This window comes from Pituophis catenifer, unplaced genomic scaffold, assembly GCF_029215685.1.
Source record: "Pituophis catenifer annectens isolate HBS135680 unplaced genomic scaffold, rPitCat1.0.hap2 SCAF_15, whole genome shotgun sequence".
Classification (NCBI taxonomy): domain Eukaryota; kingdom Metazoa; phylum Chordata; class Lepidosauria; order Squamata; family Colubridae; genus Pituophis; species Pituophis catenifer.
Genome location: NW_027256895.1, coordinates 4398953 through 4418023, shown reverse-complemented (window position 1 = coordinate 4418023; position 19071 = coordinate 4398953). Strand labels below are relative to the sequence as shown.

Sequence of the window (19071 nt, the reverse complement as noted above, 5' to 3'; positions counted from 1 at the left end):
GGGATGGGTTGGGATGGGATGGAATGGAATAGAATAGAATAGAGTAGAATAGAATAGAATAGAATAGAATAGAATAGAATAGAATAGAATAGAATAGAATAGAATAGAATAGAATAGAATAGAATAGAATAGAAAAAATGGAATTGAATTGAATGTCAAAGGTCAAAGATGTGAGGGTTGGTCACATCTTTTCAAAATCTTTCAGTTGTTGAAGTCCTGTTGTAACTTCGGGCGGTCACTAAACGAATGGTTGTATGGGAAGGATTATCTGTGGTCACATTACAATTGAAGTGACGATGATAGACAGTGGAACTTTGAATCCAGGTGGGTAAGTCCCTTTTGAGTGGGTCTGTCATAACATCAAACGGGCGCTAAGCGACCACTCGTAAACCGAGGACTACCCGTAGTTCCGATTACACAAGCTTTCCTCCATGTACGACCACCACTGGGCACCAAAACCTCCGCCGCTAAACGAGAGAGCGGAGCGAGTTTGGCCCCGTTCTATGACCTTTCTCGCCACCGCTCTTAAGCGAAACCACTGCCGTCGTTCGGTTAGCCACCTGGTTGCGAAGCGGATCCGGCTTCCCCGTTGACTTTGCTCGTCAGAAGGTCGCAAACGGGGATCGTCACACACACAGACACACACACACACACACACACACACACACACCAGGCTATTCAACCGTCGTAAATACGAGCCAGTCGCCGAGCATCCGAATGTTGATCAGGTGACCGTGTTGATGCGACCATGGTCGTTAAGTGTGGAAAAAAAAGGTCCTTAGTTCCTTTTTACAGTGCCGTTCGGAGGTGGCATTTAGCCGGTTTGCCCGAACCGGTTGCAGAAATTGCGGGTGGCCCTGCCCTGTATCTATGTCATCCCATTTAGTGAAGCTGGAAGGCGCCTGCGCCAGCAAAGTCCATGCGCAGACGGCCCGGGGCATGTTTGGACGCCCACGCGCTGACATTTACGAACCGGTAGGGAAGGTCAGTGAATACGACCAAACGGTCACTAAACGAATGGTTGTAAGTCGAGGACTCCCTATAGTGGGTTATGACGCTGAGTCAGCCAGAAATGAGCTGCAGGGGGGATGGCTCACACAGCGGCCCAGGGAGAACAACAATAGAGTAAAATTCTTCTTTGCAAAGCTAATGTATTGGAACAATAGAGAACCAGATTCCTAGGGAAGGTGGGCGCCGAGAGGAAGCACTCTAGGAATCCCATTGTCTCTCTATTATTGCTACTCATCTCCCTTCTGGGAGGGGTGACCTCACTCGCCTATTGTTCCAAAGAAGACAATTGCCAGATCCTAAGCAATCCTCTCTGCTGCCCTATCTCACACATACACAAATACACACACAAATACACACACACACAAACACCAGGAATCCCTGCTGCCCAACACATTCTCAGCTGGACTTCCCGGCGTTACCTGCTTCTAACTTTTTATTTTGGTGCTTCAGGGGTCGGCTCAGAACAGAATAAAAGAGTCGGAAGGGACCTTGTTGGTCATCTAGTCCAACCCCACAGGAGACCCCCCCACACCATTTCTAGACAAGATGGCAGTCCAGTTTCTTCTTGAAAGCTTCCAATGATGGAGCTCCTGTTGTGGAATGATGAGACCAAACAACATTCCTGGGTCAGCCAGAGACAGTTTTATTGCGCAAGGTTCAGAGCCAGTTTCATACCTGAAGCTTTGAACAAGGAGAGAACTCTGATACAACTGGTTTTATACATTTCTAAGACAAAGGATTCAGTGAGATCATACATTTTCCATATATGGTTAACATGAGATCATACATCCGATTTTCCCTATATGGTTACATACATTGGATAATATGTTCATCTAATTACTTAAACCATTAATTTTAGTTTATAAAATTATCTTAGCCACACAACTTTTCCTTAAGTGCTCGGAGTTGCTAATGGAAGATCGGCCAAACAATGTCGGCTGGCGGCCCCCAGGGGGAGAGCCTTCTCTGTGGGGGCACCTACGATGTGGAACGAGCTCCCCCCGGAGATACGGAGGATCCCGGATCTGCTCACCTTCCGTCGCGCGCTTAAAACGTTTTTATTTCATCAAACTGGCCTGGCCTAAATCTTCTCCTCTTTTAAATTTAAATTTTAAATACAAATTTTAATCTGTTTAATTATGGGGTATTTTAAAATTCAGCCAAATTATTTAATTCGTTTTAATCTATTTTAAATTTTGTATCTCTGTGTTTTATCTTCTGGCTGTTCACCGCCCTGAGTCCTTCGGGAGAAGGGCGGTATAGAAATTTAATAAAATAAAATAAATAAAATAAAAATTTACTACTGTCCTTGGGTAAATTTATTGGATTAAGTAACTCTTTGTAACATATATGTCTTTGTGTCATTCATAGTGAGGTCACTCAGATGTTTTCCATATGGCTGTCCTTTCGTGACATCTAGGTTTCATCAGAAGATATATTACCACTTAATGAGGTTTAACTGTTTGTTAATATAATCTCCAACAAGCACTTTCCTCTCTTATAATAATGTGAATGGAGAGGTTCTCTCAGAGTTCGTGTATCCAAGCACGTCTTCCCCCTATAACAATGTGAATAGAGAGGGTCCTCCAGAGCCCATATATCTGACTCTGTATGATTCCTATTTTATTCACATTATTTCTTTTATCTACATTACTCCCACAACGTCCGAAGGCAACTTCTGTTCCCCATCGGTCGATTGTTGTTTTCACCGTCAGAAACTTTCTCCTTATTTCTAGGCTGAATCTTTCCTTGATCAGCTTCCATCCATTATTCCTTGTCTGGCCTTAGGGTGCCTTGGAAAATAGCTCGACCATCTTCCTCCTCTCTGGGGCAGGCCCTCCAATATTGGAAGACTGCTATCATGTCCAGGGTGGATTTGATTTAAATCGAGTTGATTGAAATCACAATTTAAATCATGATTTAAATCACTAGTAAAAAGGCTTGATTTAAATCAACTCGACTTAAATCATAATTTTTAAAGAGCAACTGTCATCTCTGCTACTCCTTTGACCCGCTGTTGACTCACCGATAGTCCCAGGGTTGCAGTATATACAGCCTCATGCTACATAACTAAGCTCCATTTCATGCGGAATAAACTAAATTATTTATGTATCTTAAATAGAAAACTATCTTACGATAGATGTTTACCCCAAAAGTTTTTTATTAAAATAAATTCGATAAAAATCAAAAAAATCCGATTTAAATCAAAAAAATCCAATTTAAATTTTAAAAAATCTGATTTTTTTTGATTTTTTAAAAAAAAATCATTGATTTTTTTTAATAGAAACTTTATTGAGGTTTTTTACAAACAAAACAAAAAAAAAGAGGAACAAAACATTCAGACAAAGACATAAAACATATAAGTATAATAACATTTTCAATTACTATCAGATGTACAGTGTTTTAACTATTTACATAAATAATACTTGGTGATATTTCAGCTCACTTTTAATCAATATTTAGCACACCTTTAGGTCTTTCTTTCATTTTATCATGCAACCACTTATACCACCTTTCCCACACCAAATAATAAACTATCTTCTCATCATTTAATTCATAGGTTAATTTAGTCATCTCTGCGCACTCGAGTATTTTCTTAATTGTAAGCTCTTCTGGTGGTTGAGTTTTTTATTAAAATAAATTCGATAAAAATCAAAAAAATCCGATTTAAATAAAAAAAAAATCCAATTTAAATTAAAAAAAATCTGATTTTTTTTTATTTTTTTTTTTAAAAAAATCATTGATTTTTATCCACCCTGATCATGTCTCCAGAATTCTCCAGCCAGTATTTGTGGACTTCAACTCCCAGAATTCCCCAGGTCCTTTGTGGGAATCTCCACTCCCAGAATTCTCCAGTCACACTAAAATTGCCAAGGTTGTGGGGGGAGGAAAAAATAGATTTACAGCATATTTTTCCAAAACCCTTTAGCTTCTAGACCCTCCAGATGGCTGGACTACAATGCCTATCATCCTGTCTGGGGATAATGGGAGGCATTAGACCAGAACAAGCCTTTGGATGGGTGCCATGATATCTACTAATGGAAAATGGAAAAACTCTATAAATATAATCCATCATATTGGATGCTGTACTGAAAAAAATGATCAATGAAATTTGTAAGAGGAAGAGGATTCCGTTGATTGGACCAAAAGTTTCGCGGACGGCCGGGTTCAAATTCTGATAGGCTGTTGGATTCAACGAGGCGGGGATTCATCAAGAATCTGTTTTGATGTTTCTGACTGGTGAACGTTCCAAACGGGAGGCCCCGCCTCCTTCCCCTCATTGGCCGCATCTATTCCGCAGGAGGTGGGCTCTTAAGCCCTATTGGCTATTTACGTTCGTCAAAGAAGCGCTTTTATAAACTTCCATCTGCTCCTTTAAAAAAAAAAAAAAAACATCCTCGCTAGGCTTCGGTCTGATTGGTTGCGACGCTTCCGCGTCGTTCAACGATTGGTTAGTGGTCCGTGCCGGAAAGGCGGACGTGCTCTCGGATTGGACAACTCGCTCGAAGAAGGCGGGATTTCTCCCAGCAAGGAACTAAAGCGACTTTTCCACGTGAGAGTCGGAGCGATGGCGGAGCTGCAGCCTCCGTCGTCTGAATGGATGGACTCGCGGGTAAGCAGGAGGGAAAGGGAGGCGTACACTCGTGTTGAACGCGGGTCGGCAATGCCTTTTGTCTGACTCTGAGCAGATGCTTTTTAGCCCTGAGCGTTGGATCTGGGCAGAATGGAGTCTCTTTCATGGAATGCATTATATTTAATGCAATTGTTCATTATAATGTATAGTAATGTAATGTATTATCATGCAATTATTCATTATATTGCTTTTGTAATTATATTATATTATATTATTAATTACATTAGTAATTATAAGTAATATAATTATTAATAATTATATATATATATATATATACATACATGCATACGTACTATAATTATAACTTAATTATTAATATTACTTGCAATTAATGTGATTAATACTGTGATTATTATGCATGTGTGTACTGCCATGTATTTGTGCGTCGGTATGTATATGCGTGTCCGTGTCTATGAGCCATATGTGTGCGTGCGTGTGCATTCTTCCACTCCTCTCCTCTTTTTCCTTTATTCTTTTCTTCCTCTCCTCTCTTTTTTCCTCTATTTATTCCTTCCTCTCCTTTTTTTCCTCTATTTATTCTTTCCTTACTCTCCTTTTTTCCTCTATTTATTCTTCCTCTCCTTTTTTCCTCTATTCATTCTTTTCTTCCTCTCCTCTCTTTTTTCCTCTATTCATTCTTTTCTTCCTCTCCTCCCTTTTTTCCTCTATTCCTTCCTCTCCTTTTTTCCTCTATTCATTCTTTTCTTCCTCTCCTCTCCCTTTTTCCTCTCTTTATTCCTTCTTCCTCTCCTTTTTTCCTTTCTTTATTCCTTCCTTCCTCTCCTTTTTTCCTCTATTTATTCCTTCCTTCCTCTCCTTTTTTCCTCTATTCATTCTTTTCTTCCTCTCCTCCCTTTTTTCCTCTATTCCTTCCTCTCCTTTTTTCCTCTATTCATTCTTTTCTTCCTCTCCTCTCCCTTTTTCCTCTCTTTATTCCTTCTTCCTCTCCTTTTTTCCTTTCTTTATTCCTTCCTTCCTCTCCTTTTTTCCTCTATTTATTCCTTCCTTCCTCTCCTTTTTTCCTCTATTCATTCTTTTTTCCTCTCCTCTCTTTTTTCCTCTTTATTCCTTCCTTCCTCTCCTTTTTTCCTCTATTCATTCTTTTTTCCTCTATTCATTCTTTTTTTCCTCTCCTCTCTTTTTTCCTCTATTTATTCCTTCCTTCCTCTCCTTTTTTCCTCTATTCATTCTTTTTTCCTCTCCTCTCTTTTTTCCTCTATTTATTCCTTCCTCTCCTTTTTTCCTCTATTCATTCTTTTCTCCCTCTCCTCTCCCTTTTTCCTCTCTTTATTCCTTCCTTCCTCTCCTTTTTTCCTTTCTTTATTCCTTCCTTCCTCTCCTTTTTTCCTCTATTCATTCTTTTTTTCCTCTCCTCTCTTTTTTCCTCTATTTATTCCTTCCTTCCTCTCCTTTTTTCCTCTATTCATTCTTTTTTCCTCTCCTGTCTTTTTTCCTCTATTTATTCCTTCCTTCTCCTTTTTTCCTCTATTCATTCTTTTCTTCCTCTCCTCTCTTTTTTCCTCTATTTATTCCTTCCTCTCCTTTTTTCCTCTATTTATTCCTTCCTTCCTCTCCTTTTCTCCTCTATTCATTCTTTTCTTCCTCTCCTCTCTTTTTTCCTCTATTCCTTCCTTCCTCTCCTTTTCTCCTCTATTCATTCTTTTCTTCCTCTCCTCTCTTTTTTTCCTCTCTTTATTCCTTCCTTGCAATGGCAAACCACATCTGAAAAAACTTTGCAGGGACCTGTCAAGGCTGCCTCCAAGAAATGGACATGATCCAACAGAGAAAACAAAAACCTCTTTATCACTGCAGGGAGAAATTGTAAATTACCTAAAATCAATTCACCAAGAGTGACGTCGGTGGTGGGAATAAAATGGAATAATTCTGGGATACAGAAATTGATATTTTTTTTCCCCCTCTCGCCCTGCCTGTGTTTTCTTCTCGGTTGCAGGATATTGTGGAAGCTGACTTACCTGCAGCCCTAACCCTGTTCAAATCTCTCCAAGAACAGGTGAGATAAACGATTTTACTTTTCCTCTTCCCTAAATGTGCAGCCCTCTTCCCAGCTTTGGCAGCTGACTGTGTTTCTTCTCTCCTTTTTCAAAAATGTGATTTTGCTTCGTCCTTCCTTGGTTGGGGTTACAGATGGTTCTTGGTGCCCATTGAGCTTCCTTGGTTTTTCTTCTTGCAGACGTTTTATTACCCAACTAGGTAACCTCATCAGTGCTGACGAGTGCTGTTTGCTGTCAGTTTATATTCCAGTTTCTATTAAAACACTACTAGGACTGATGATGTTACCTAATTGGGTAATGGAATGTCTGCAAGAAAACAGCCAAGCTCAGAGAGCCTCAAGGACCCCTCATTTCAGCCCTGAGTTGTAAATATTCTCCTTTATTTGATACAGGTGGTTGCAGTTACTCATCATGTACAACGTTTAATGCAGAAGATACGAGCAGGCGATTACCCCACCGAAAAGGTAAAAACTGTCGAACAAACGGAGACGGATGTGGGCCAATGCAGGCAGTCCTCGACTTAACAACCACATTTTTTTTAATTTATTTATTTATATGCCGCCCTTCTCCGGAGACTCAGGGCGGCTTACAATGCGCTAAGCAATAGCCTTCATTCTTTTGTATATTTATACAAAGTCAGCTTATTGCCCCCACAAACTGGGTCCTCAATTGACCTACCTTAGAAAGGATGGAAGGCTGAGTCAACCTTGAGCCTTGGCGAGATTCGAACCTGCAGTAATTGCAGGCAGCTGGTCTTAATAACAGGGTGCTTTAGACCGCTGTACTACCAAGGCTCTTGAGCCCCACATTTCTTTTTTATTTTTTTGAAAAAAGTTTCTTTATTTTTTAAAACATCTTTCCCAAAACAAAGCATTGATCCGGTCACAGATTAATACAAATCATTAACAAATCTTATTTTTCGATTAACACAACTTAATATTTTACTCAGTTATTTCCCAAAATTACATCAATTTAACTATGCCATCGTTCCAAAAACCCGTTACTTAAATCTTAAATCCTAACCAAATATCATTCCATTTTTCTCTTTCTTTTTGTTTAGATGGATATATTTTAACAATATAAATCATTACAGTTATTGTAAGCGTTTAAAAAATATTTTAACTGTTGCTCCCAATATAATCATCTTCATTACTTTACTATTAATCCTAACACAATCATTTCATTTTTACTATTCCCAACAGAAACATAATTTCCAGCATAATCATTTTATTTGAGCCCCACATTTCTGTTGCCAAGCGAGACCGTTGTTCGGTGAGCTTTGCCCCCATTTTGCGACCTTTCTTCCCACCATCGTTAAGCGAATCTCTCGTTCAGCGAGTCACCCGGTTGTTAAGTGAATCCGGCTGCCCCGTGGATTTTGCTGGTCAGAAGGTCGCAAAAGGGGATGGCGTGACTCCAAGGACGCTGCAACCGTCATAAATATGAGTCGGCATCTGGATGTCAATCACGTGACCATGCTGTAACGGTCATAAGTGTGAAAAACAGTCATAAGTCACTTCAGTGCCATCGTAACGTTGGGCAGTCACTAAACGAACTGTTGTAAGTCGAGGACTATCTGCATTCTGCTTCTACTGTGAACTTTTAATTATCTGCAAGACCTCCACAGCTAATCTCCTCCAACTATGTCCATGCCAGATAACGTTTCTCCTTCTGTTGTGGCCCACCAGCTGAGCTGGTGGCAGACTCAGACTGTGAGGAGGGGTTGGGGAGGAACATGGGCCAGTCCTGGAGTCTGAGGAAGGCTCTGATGAGGGCTTTGCATCGGAGGCAGAGATGGGGCTGTCCGACATCGGAGTCGGACATCAGTGGGGCAAAAGAACAGCTGGAGCCTGTTCCCAGTGTGCGCATGGCAGAGCTGACAAGAGAAGGGAACAGCTAAGGAACAAGGGTCGACTCAGGAGTAAAGCCACAGGTGGACGGTGAATGGCCCCTCCCAGAGGGAATAAAAGAGGAGCAACAGGGGAGTGGAGTTTGCAGGAGACAATTAGTTCTCTTAATAGGTTCATGACTCTCCGAGATTCCTTGCCAAGTTTTGAAGATATCGGCCTGGCAGCTCTCCAAGCCAGATAAGGTCTGTGACTGTAAATTCTCCCTTGAAAGACGTTGCTGGATGTGAATGAGAAGAATTCACAGTAACTTAATAAAAAAGGCTTTTTGTCAGAACAAGGAGTCTGCTTCATGCTCTTGGGAAGCCTAAGTCAGAACGCCTTCTGTGGTGGCATCTCATACCTCAATTCTCTTCCCCGAGTCTCCACTTAAGGTCGTAAATCTTCCCTTTGGTTCACCGGCCTCCTTTTTCTCCTCCCATCAGGGCCTCAGTTTCCTGGAAGTGAAGGACCATCTCCTTCTCCTCTACATTCAAGACCTCTCCCACTTGATGTTGGAGAAGACCTCGGGACATTCTGTGGCCAACCACCCTGCCTTACTGCGGTTGGTGGAAACGCGGACGGTAGGAGCCATCCTGGACTTCTGCAGGGAGATCTGTCTGGTCCATTAGCTTTACGATGGGTGGACTTCAGCTCCCAGAATTCCCCAGCCAATATGGCTGTTAGGAACCTTATTATTTTAAGATGGGTGGACTTCAACTCCCAGAATTCCCCAGCCAATATGGCTCTTAGGAACCTTATTACTTTAAGATGGGTGGATCTCATCTCCCAGAATTCCCCAGCCAATATGGCTCTTAGGAACCTTAATAACTTTAAGATGGGTGGACTTCAACTCCCAGAATTCCCCAGCCAATGTGGCTCTTGGGAACATTAGTAAATTGAAGATCGGTGGACTTCATCTCCCAGAATTCCTCACTCAGCAAGGCAGTTAGCAACCTTAGTTACTTTAAGATGGGTGGACTTCAACTCCCAGAATTCCCCAGCCAATATGGCTGTTAGGAACCTTATTACTTTAAGATGGGTGGACCTCATCTCCCAGAATTCCCCAGCCAATGTGGCTCTTGGGAACATTAGTAAATTGAAGATCGGTGGACTTCATCTCCCAGAATTCCTCACTCAGCAAGGCAGTTAGCAACCTTAGTTACTTTAAGATGGGTGGACTTCAACTCCCAGAATTCCCCAGCCAATATGGCTGTTAGGAACCTTAGTAAATTCAAGATGGGTGGACTTCAAGTCCCAGAATTCCCCAGTCAGTATGGCTCTTGGGAACCTTAGTAAATTGAAGATGGGTGGACCTCATCTCCCAGAATTCCCTAGCCAATGTGGCTCTTAGTAAATTGAAGATGGGTGGACTTCAACTCCCAGAATTCTCCAGCCTTAGTAAATTGAAGATGGGTGGACTTCATCTCCCAGAATTCCTCAACAAGCACGGGAGTTAGCAACCTTATTAACTTTAAGATGGGTAGACTTCAACTCCCAGAATTCCCCAGCCAATATGGCTGTTAGGAACCTTAGTAAATTGAAGACGGGTGGACTTCATCTCCCAGAATTCCTCAACAAGCACAGGAGTTAGCAACCTTATTAACTTTAAGATGGTTAGACTTCAACTCCCAGAATTCCCCAGCCAATATGGCTGTTAGGAACCTTAGTAAATTGAAGACGGGTGGACCTCATCTCCCAGAATTCCACAGCCAGCATGGCTGTTAGCAACCTTACGAATGTTAAGATGGTGGACTTCAACTCCCAGGATTCCTCAGCTGACTGCTGGCGGTGGAATTCTGGGAGTTGAAGTCCACCCACCTTAAAAACTGCCACAGGTTGAGAAACACTGATGTATTGAAATAAAAATAAAATTTGGGGGGGGTAGAAAAATGTCCTTTTCGTGATAAGTGTTCATACCTTTGACAAAGCCCCATGGGACTCGGTGACACGTATGACCGTAATTAAAGAAAGCTGGTTTATATTTTTCAATACGCTGCTTTTTTGGGGGGTGGGTGCACAGGTGCTGGAGAAGATGCGTCCGATTGAGCAGAAATTGAAATACCAGGTAGACAAACTGGTGAAGGCGGTTGTTACTGGGGGCCTGGGTAAGTCCTGAGGGATTTGGAGGGATGGGGGTGGAAAAAATGGTGCAAAATGGACCCTTCAGAAGAGTCCTTCTTAACCGGTTTTCCGTGGTTTCTGCTCTCATCTTTTCAGCTGACGACGATCCCTTGAAATACAAACCGAATCCGGATAACTTGGTCAGCAAGGTAGGAAAAGAAAAAAATAAATAAAATTGTTGAGTTGAATACAAGTAGGTCCTCGACGTACAACGGTTCGTTTAGTGACCGTTCGAAGTGACAAGGGCGCGGAAAAAAGGCGACCTAGGACCGTTTTTCACACTTAACGACCGTTGCAGCATCCTGACAGTTACGTGATCGAAATTGAAAACGCTTTGACAACCGGCTCTTTATTTATGACGGTCGCAGGATCCCGGGGTCGTGGGATCACAGTTTCTGACCTTCTGACCAGCAAAGTCAATGGGGGGAAGCAGATTCACTTAACAACCAGGTTACTTGCTTAACAACTGCGGGGATTCACTTAACAAACTGTGGCAAGAAAGGTCGTAAAAATGGGGCAAAACTCTTGTTAACAAATGCCTCCCTTAAAACAAATTATGGGGCTTAATTGCGGTCATAAGTCGAGGATTTCCGGAACAGCCTTACCTGGGGCATGTCTAAGGTGGGACTAGAACTCACCGTCTCTTGGTGATTGGGCCAAAGTCACCCAGCCGGCTATCAGGCCTAAGGCGGGATTAGAACTCACAGTCTCCTGGTGATTGGCCCAAAGGCACCCAGACGGCTTTCATGTATAAGGCGGGACTAGAACTCACCGTCTCCTGGTGATTGGCCCAAAGTCACCCAGCCGGCTTTCATGCCTAAGGCGGGACTAGAACTCACCGTCTCCTGGTGATTGGGCCAAAGTCACCCAGCCGACTTTCGTGTATAAGGCGGGACTAGAACTCACCGTCTCCTGGTGATTGGCTCAAAGTCACCCAGCTGACTTTCACGCCTAAGGCGGGACTAGAACTCACTGTCTCCTGGTGATTGGCTCAAAGTACATCTACAAATGCTGATAGATACCCTGTTTCTCCGAAAACACGACCCACCCCAATAATAAGCCCAGCCCTAATTTTTAGGGGGTGGGTCTAATATTATCCCCACCCCGAAAATAAGCCCGGGGGTATGGTGTGACCAGCATGAGTGGCAGCGGCGGTGGGGGGGTAACTGGCTGCTTTTGTCCTTTTCTTTCTGGGCGCAGCGCTTCTGCTTGTTGGACGGCTTCCCCGAAGCCGGCAGCTCTGCGGACAGCTGCTTTGCTTTCTCCCTCTTTTTGGGAGGCTCGTGGGAGGATTTTTGTCTCGCGGGAGGAAAATGGTGAGGGGAATTTCTCTGCCTGTTATCCATTCCTCAAGCTCAGCACAGCCTGAGGGAAGGATGGCAGGCAGGAACCATTTTCCTTCCGTTCGCCAAAAAGCCTCCATTTTGAACGCTGAAGGTTCGGAATGGAGGCAATAGTGCGTCCACGACGTGTCCAGCTCACCGGGTCTGGCAGCGGTGGGATTCGAACCGGCTGAATAACACCTCTGGAGTCTGGCCTGCTTCACTCAAAAAAAAAGGAAAACCACCTCGAAAATAAGCCCAAGTGCTTATTTTCAAGTCTAAAAGTCTTCAAGTCTATTGCTTAACGCACTGTAAGCCGCCCTGAGTCTCCGGAGAAGGGCGGCATATAAATCAAATTTAAAAAAAAAAAAAAAAAAAAAAAAAAGAAAATAAGACTCTGTCTTATTTTCGGAGAAACACGGTAGAATTTTGAGAGTTGCAGTCCCCACCTCTTAAAATTGCCCAGATTAAGAAACATTGATCTACTCTTTTTTTTCTTTTTTTAAAAAATATCTTTATTAAATATTTACGGTAAAATTAACACATAATAATGATTGGAAAACAATATAAGAAATGAAATGTAGGAACACATAAACACAAGACTAAAACGAAACAACAAACATGACTAACCGAGAGTTAAACTCACTCTCCAATTAATATTAACTAATATCATCCTAACCAAACATTTCAAGACAATCAAGTTCTTTTAATTATCTACAAAACAATTGGCCTGTTTTTTTCAAAATTATAAAGAATTATATAGCCTATTAAGTATCTATTTAATCTAATAAGACGATCTTATCACCTATCTCCTAGGTTTAACCTTTTTTTAAGCCAGACAAAGCATCTGTCCCAACTTTTATTATATATTGAGTCTTTCTTATCTTTTAATATATATGTTAACCTGTCCATCTCAGCACATCGAAGAATCTTATTTATTATCAGATGGTCAGGGGGCGTATCTGCATCTTTCCACAGTTGGGCAAATGCCATTCTTACTGCTGTTGAGACATGACAAATATTGATCTACTCTTCAATTGAACGAAATTCTTGCCATTCTCTCGTCCCATTCCCAGCTCAGTGACTCGGAAGACGGAGAAGAGGAAGAAGATGGTGGTGGTGCCTCCAAGACTCCTGGGAAACAGACTTCCAAAGGAGGCATCCGGAAATACGTCCCACCTCGCCTGGTCCCCGTGCATTACAGTAAGAACGAAACCTGGTTGTGCAAAGGGAGGGACTCTGGAGTCGTGACGTAAGAAAGAACAAACCGAGTTGCTTTATCCATCACGAACGTCACTCTCGTCTCTCGCAGATGAAACCGAGATGGAGAGAGAGAAGAAGATGGTGGAACAAGCCAAAAAGCGGGCGCTTAGCAGCTCCATCATCCGCGAGCTAAAGGAACAGTATTCCGACGCTCCAGAAGAGATCCGGGAAGGGCATCACGCTCACACAGCCCGACAGAACCGGGAGGATGAGCATCGGTTAGTGAGGAAGGAGGGAAGGGTCAGACCGGGCGCGAGGAGGGTGAGGGCATCAGCCTGTTTGCTCAGAAGGAGCGGGGGAGGTGGATTTTATTTATTTATTTAGGGTGATGAATAATTCAGGGTGATGAACGCACAAAATATTCCTTCGTCCTCCTAGCTTCCCCACAACAACAACAACAACAACCCTGTGAGGTGGGCTGGACATAGCGGGATTGACTCAAGTCAGTTTTCATGCCGGAAACGGGACTAGAACTCACAGTCTCCTGGTTATTGGCCCAATGTCACTCAGCCTGTTTTCATGCCTAAGGCGGGACTAGAACTCAAATGTCTTCGGATGATTGGCCCAAAGACACCCAATGGCTTTCCATCCCTAAGGTGGGACTAGAACTCACTATCTCCCAGGAATTGTCCCATAGTCACCCAGCGGCTTTAGTGCCTAAGGCAGGACTAGAACTCACTGTCTCTTGGTGATTGGCTCAAAGTCATCCAGTCCGCTTTCGTGCCTAAGGCAGGACTAGAACTCACCGGCTCCTGGTGATTGGCCCAAAGTCACCCAGTCAGCTTTCATGCGTAAAGCAGGACTAGAACTCACATCTGCTTTCTAGCCGGGTGCCTTAACCAGTAGACCTCACTAGCTTCCGGGAGGGTTGAGTGTAATGCTTGGCTAAACTTCCTTTAGCTTAAAATATTCTACTCGGAGGTGGCATTCATCCGGTTCAGACCGGTTCGACAGAACCGGTAGTGGTAATCACGGGCAAACCAGGCGCACGCGCACACGGCAAAGCAGTAGTAACATAAAATGAAACCCAACCATGTCTACGGTGCTCATCTCCAGGCGAAACACCCAGGGTTCAAATTTTCCGAAATATATTTGGGCTTAAGAAGGACGAATGGGGAAATCCCGACTTTTCTGCCAAAATTGGAAAAGTAGAAGCTGTCAGGTTTCGATGTCGTCTCAAATAAAGTAAATTGCATTTCCAAACAAATAGTCTTTGATGAAATCTTTCATTTATTAAGCACGACAATCTGTCCCCGATTATGTCGTAGCCAACACTGACTTCCTGACCCCAAACCTTCCCTTTCTGTTCCCCAATTCTCTGCGTCTCATTGGCCATCTTCCAAATCACTCTCCCTATATCTACTACTTCAGCTCCCAGGAATGTCCCCCCTCCCATCTCATCTCCTAGGGGATATTATCTTCAGGGAAAATAAGTAGGTGAAAAGTCAAGCGTCCTCTTGCCAGCTGCCCCCTCTTCTCCTCCTTATGTCAGCACTAGAGTAAATGCGGGTTGAAGTGCTGACAGAAGCTTTATGGGTTGTGTGGGGGGCCCAAGCTCCGATAGGAGAGAGCACCGTGGACGGGCCTAGTGGAAAGAACATCGTGGATTTTGAAGCAGGAGTCTCGGTTGTACTGGGTGGAGCCTCCAGAGGCAGACGCAGTCTACCTTGGAACCCCATTCGTTCACCTCAGCTGTCCAAACATGTCCCCGTCTTCTTGTCTTGTCGCAGGACCAACTACGAGGAGAGCATGATGGTCCGTCTCAACGTCACCCGGAAGGAGAAAGCCCGTCGTAGACGAGGAGGACTCGTCAGCTCCCAGCTCAGCTCCCTCACCCACTTCGGGGACATCAGCGCCCTCACAGGGGCCACGCCGTCCATGGGAGAAGTGAGTTTATTGGGTCTGCCTCTGATCGTTGAGACGGGAAAGGGTTTGGTGAGGGTCTGAAAGGCGTCCCCCCCCCCCTTGTGACGGGGGACGGGGGCAGGAAGTGGGAAAGGTAGCTCGACGTAAGTGAGCCATGTTGGAAATGGGGGGGCTTTTTCGTGAACATTATTGGGATGCATGAATACTGAGCACCGGAAACTCGTGGGCGGTCTTGTGTCTTCTTAGTTATTGGAGACATTTAATTTATTTTGAATTATTTTACAAGTAGCTCAAGGTGGGGAAAATATCCAACACACCTTTTTCCTTCTCTTCCCCTCCCCCCCCAACAACAACACTGCGAGGTGGGTTGGACTGAGAGGGAGGGTCTGGCCCAAAGTCATCCAGATAGGCTGTCATGCCTAAAATGGGACTAGAACTCACGGTCTCCTGGTGATTGGGCCAAAGTCACCCAGCTGGCTTGCATGCTTAAGGCGGGACTAGTACTCAACATCTCCTGGTGATTGGACCAAAGTCATCCAGCTGGCTTTCATTCTTAAGGCGGGACTAGAACTCACTGTCTCCTGGTGATTGGGCCAAAGTCACTCAGCTGGCTTGCATGCTTAAGGCGGGACTAGAACTCAACATCTCCTGGTGATTGGGCCAAAGTCACCCAGCTGGCTTTCATGCTTAAGGCGGGACTAGAACTCACCGTCTCCTGGTGATTGGGCCAAAGTCACCCAGCTGGCTTTCATGCCTAAGGCGGGACTAGAACTCACCGTCTCCCGGTGATTGGGCCAAAGTCACCCAGCTGGCTTTCATTCTTAAGGCGGAACTAGAACTCACTGTCTCCTGGTTACTGGTTCAAAGTCACTTAGCTTGCTTTCAAGCTTAAGATGGGACTAGAACTCAGGATCTCCCACTTTGTAGTCTGGTCCTTGGAATAGCTGATCTAGGCCCGTAAACCTTCCTACTACCATGCTTGTCTCGTAGAACGGAGAGATTGCAGAGAAAGGGATTAGAAGAGAGTATGCAGTCCACAATGGGCGTACATATCAAAAGGAATTCATTAGCATTAGGGAATTCTGGGAGTTGAAGTCCCATTTATCTCAAAACTTGCCGCGGTTGCTAACCTCCATGATGGCTAGAGAATTGTGGGGGTGAAATTGAATCAGGTCACTGAACGATGGCAATGATTTACGATCAAAATCCCAGCCTCCGTTGCGGTCGATAATTTGAGCACTACCAGTTAATCTCCTGAATAACACGTGGGAATTCCCTTCTCTGTCCTTAGATTCCCCTCTTCCTGTTGATTTTTCTCTTTCCTCTGATCTCTTTTTTTCTTCTGCCACTTCCTCCTGACAGGATTTCAATCCACCCAAAAAGAGGAGGAAGAATATAAATACGAAACGAGGCAAGAAAAAGGGTAAGCGTGGATGAGAAGGAAGTGATCTCTTTTTTTCCTCCCCCCCCCACCGCTTTTAAATCGGAAAATTAGGAAGTTTAGCAAACTTTCTTCCTGCACCCCAAATTCCCGCCTGTCTCTCCCGCTGGTTTAGGAAGCGAAGGGAATCTCGAATTGGAATTCTTCCCGGGTGAAAAGATTAAAAATCTAGAATCGGTGCAAAGCGAGGATGTCTCAAAATCGAATATATTTTGCCAAGCATTTGGTTTTCTCTAAATTGGTCGTTTGCAATTAACGACGATCGAAGCGCCCTTGGGATCACGCGATCGCCGTTTGCGATCTTCCCAGCCGGCTTCCGACCGGTATAGTCCGTGAGGAACGGTGGATTTGCTTAATGACCGCTTGGTTCGGTTAACGACTGCAGTGGCTCACTTCACAAATCTGTGGGTGGGGGGGAAGGTGGTAAAATCGGTCGTGACTCACTTAACAGCCACCTTACTTAGCGATGGGGGATTCTGGTTGGAAGGCGAGGATCACCTGCCGTTCCTTTGCTCCTTGTGAATCTCTGTTCCTCACTGAGGTCTAGCCTCTTGATAGAAACCCAGCCTCTTCCTATCTAAAGCTAGAATTTTTTTCCCGTACTAAATTCATTCTCTTTCTCTCTCTCTCTCTCTCTCTCTTTCTTTCTTTCTTTCTTTCTCTCCCCTCTTTTCCCTCCCTCGTCCTCCAGGTTTCCGCAAGAGACGATAAAGCTCACTGCTCAGGATTTGAGGTCTCCAGATCCCCAATAACTCGGAATGACACCCCTCCGTTTAGCCTGTATGGGATCTTTAGTACTTAATAATAAAGCTGAAAGGCCTTCTTTTCCGGTATAATCTCTCTCGTGGTTTATGCTTTCCGGGGAGAAAAGCCATGATAGAGTCCCGTGATGGCGAGCCTACAGCACGTGTGCCGAAAGTGGCACACGAAGCCATGTCGGCCGGCACGCGCAGCCTTGCCTGTTTGTCTTCTGGGTTTCTGGCCTGCATGCCCGCGTGACAATCGGCTCCTTCACACGCGCGGCAGTGCCGAAAACGGGTATGTGCATGTGCGCCAGCCAGCTGATCGTCAGGCGCGCATGCACGCTAGAACCCGGAAGTTCGGCTTTTCCAGACCACGATCCCTTCGCGCACATGGCAGTGCCAAAAACCGGCCTGCGCATGCGCCCCGGCCAGTTGATCGTTGGGCGCACGTGCATGCTAGAACCTGGGACTTCGGCTTTTCCGGATCACGATCCTGACGAGCGAACGAGCGAGCGACGTTTCCACGCGACCATTTTCGCCGCTCGTTCGCCATCGCTGATACAGTCAGTTGCGAGGCGAAGAAACACACATTTTGGGGCTTGCTCTGAATTCTAATCTCCCGCATGGTGAAGAAAAGCAACCTTTTTTTTTTCCCCAAAAGAATAATTCAAAAGTTTAGCCTAGTTAACCAGGTTCACGACGGGCGATCGCGGCCAGTTCTCAATTTGTCTCTGCTGTTTCCGCAGTTCATCCCCAAACACACCTCGCATTCCGAAAGCAGTCCTCTCCTTAGGACCGCTTGCTTTGCGGCTGTTGAAATTTCCGACGAATCTACCTTCCGGGTGACAGGTAGGCCTCGAGTTACAATACTTCATTTAGTACTTTTTAGTTTTTATTAGTTTTTATTATATTTGTATACCGCCCTTCTCCTGAAGGACTCAGGGCGGTGAAGAGCCATGATAAAACAACATACAAGACAAAATTTAAAAAACATATTAAAACAATTCAATCTTTGGCCAAAATTAAAACTTCCAATTAAAACCATATTAAACCATTTTAAAACCCACTTTAAAATCATTTATCCCGTCAGACCGGCTTCCTGAAATAATAGGGTCTTCAGAGCACGACGGAAGGCGCGGAGGTCAGGGATCCTTCGTATGTCCGGGGGCAATTCATTCCATAGGGCAGGAACCCCCACAGAGAAGGCTTTCCCCCTGGGGGTCGCCAGTCGACATTGTTTGGCCGACGGCACCCTGAGGAGGCCCTCTCTGTGAGAGGCATTCAAGGTTTACAACGGCACTGGAAAAAAAAGGGACTTAGGATCATTTTTCACACTTAACGACCGTTGCGGCGTCCCGGTGGCCAGGTGATCCAAATTTAAATGCTTGGCAACTGATTCATGTTTACGACAGTTGCAACGTCCCGGGGTCACGAGATCCGCAGTGGTGGGATTCAAATAATTTAACAACCAGTTTTCTGCCCTAATGACCGGCTGGGTGGGCGTGTCCAGAGTGTGTGACTGACAGGCAGCATTCGGCCTCCACCGTCTGGGAGCAAAAACAGGCCGCGAGGGGAGGGTGACGCACCCTCCTGCGCCTCGTTTTGGGCCTAGTAGGCCTCCCCGCACTTACTTGGGAGCCAAAATGGGGTGTGTGGGGACTCCTGGAAGGGGAAGGGTTGGGCCAGCCAGCCACCAATTTAAATCTGGTGATCCCGTTTTGCGATCTGACGAGCAGAGTCCCTGGGGGGGGGGATCCAGATTTGCTTAA

The 19071-nt window shown here is 44.6% G+C and overlaps 1 protein-coding gene across 1 annotated transcript; it reads left to right on the top strand.

Moving 5' to 3' along the window:
- Positions 1-4563: 4563 nt before the first annotated feature.
- Positions 4564-17384, top strand: NGDN (neuroguidin). Its single transcript, XM_070954309.1, has 11 exons — positions 4564-4624; positions 6597-6656; positions 7050-7121; positions 8990-9127; positions 10567-10651; positions 10764-10816; positions 13066-13192; positions 13302-13470; positions 14983-15139; positions 16481-16541; positions 17251-17384. Exons 1-11 carry the CDS (start codon positions 4580-4582, stop codon positions 17268-17270), a joined length of 987 nt encoding a protein of 328 aa, XP_070810410.1. The 5' UTR covers positions 4564-4579; the 3' UTR covers positions 17271-17384.
- Positions 17385-19071: the final 1687 nt, after the last annotated feature.